At 43.2% G+C, this 595-nt stretch overlaps 1 protein-coding gene across 1 annotated transcript in view; it reads right to left on the reverse strand.

Moving 5' to 3' along the window:
- Window positions 1–140, reverse strand: part of LOC112613178 (zinc finger protein 562-like) — a 5,390-nt gene extending 5,250 nt beyond the window's left edge. Inside the window, 1 exon segment of the mRNA XM_025368465.1 lies at window positions 69–140. Within this exon segment, the coding sequence (XP_025224250.1) occupies window positions 69–97 (29 nt within the window). The 5' untranslated portion in view covers window positions 98–140.
- Between the last annotated feature and the right edge of the window lie 455 nt (window positions 141–595).

The raw sequence follows: 595 nt of genomic DNA on the forward strand, positions 1-595 counted from the left end.
TCACTGGACTCTTACGTTGTGGAGTGTGACCTAAATCAGAATCTCTGAAAAAGAGCATCAACAAGGACTTACCATGGGACAAATCAATGACTGCCATGCTCTGAAGCTGATGGCCTCAATGCTGTCTTCCTTGATGCCAGGCATGAGCCACTGTGCCCAGCCAGAATGCTGTTTTAGAATTCAGTCCTGGTTTGTGTGCCTTCGGAAACGCTACATAAGCTTCATGAGTGTTACTACTACGGGCAGATAGAGAGTCACATTTTTCAGGGTGTAAGTTTTCTTGTAAAATGAAACTATTACCCTTTACACAACAGGCAGCTCGGCCCACATCTGCTTTTCTGGGTGTAGCTGACACAGGACTACTACCTTTGTCTTTTCTTCAAAAGGGCAGATTGGTTCCTGGAAAAAAACCCTAGTGGAAAAGTAAGTCACTTCAGGGTAACTTACGAATCTAGGTCAATAGAAGCAATCTCCATTCCTCTTTGTATGGGTTATTTGAGGTCCTGTTCATATCAATCATCAAACAACAAGCATCAAACATCAGTCACTGAATATTATGCATGAGCTTTCTCTCTGCAGGTGACAGATGTGAAGG

This window comes from Theropithecus gelada, chromosome 19 (assembly GCF_003255815.1).
Source record: "Theropithecus gelada isolate Dixy chromosome 19, Tgel_1.0, whole genome shotgun sequence".
Classification (NCBI taxonomy): Eukaryota; Metazoa; Chordata; class Mammalia; order Primates; family Cercopithecidae; genus Theropithecus; species Theropithecus gelada.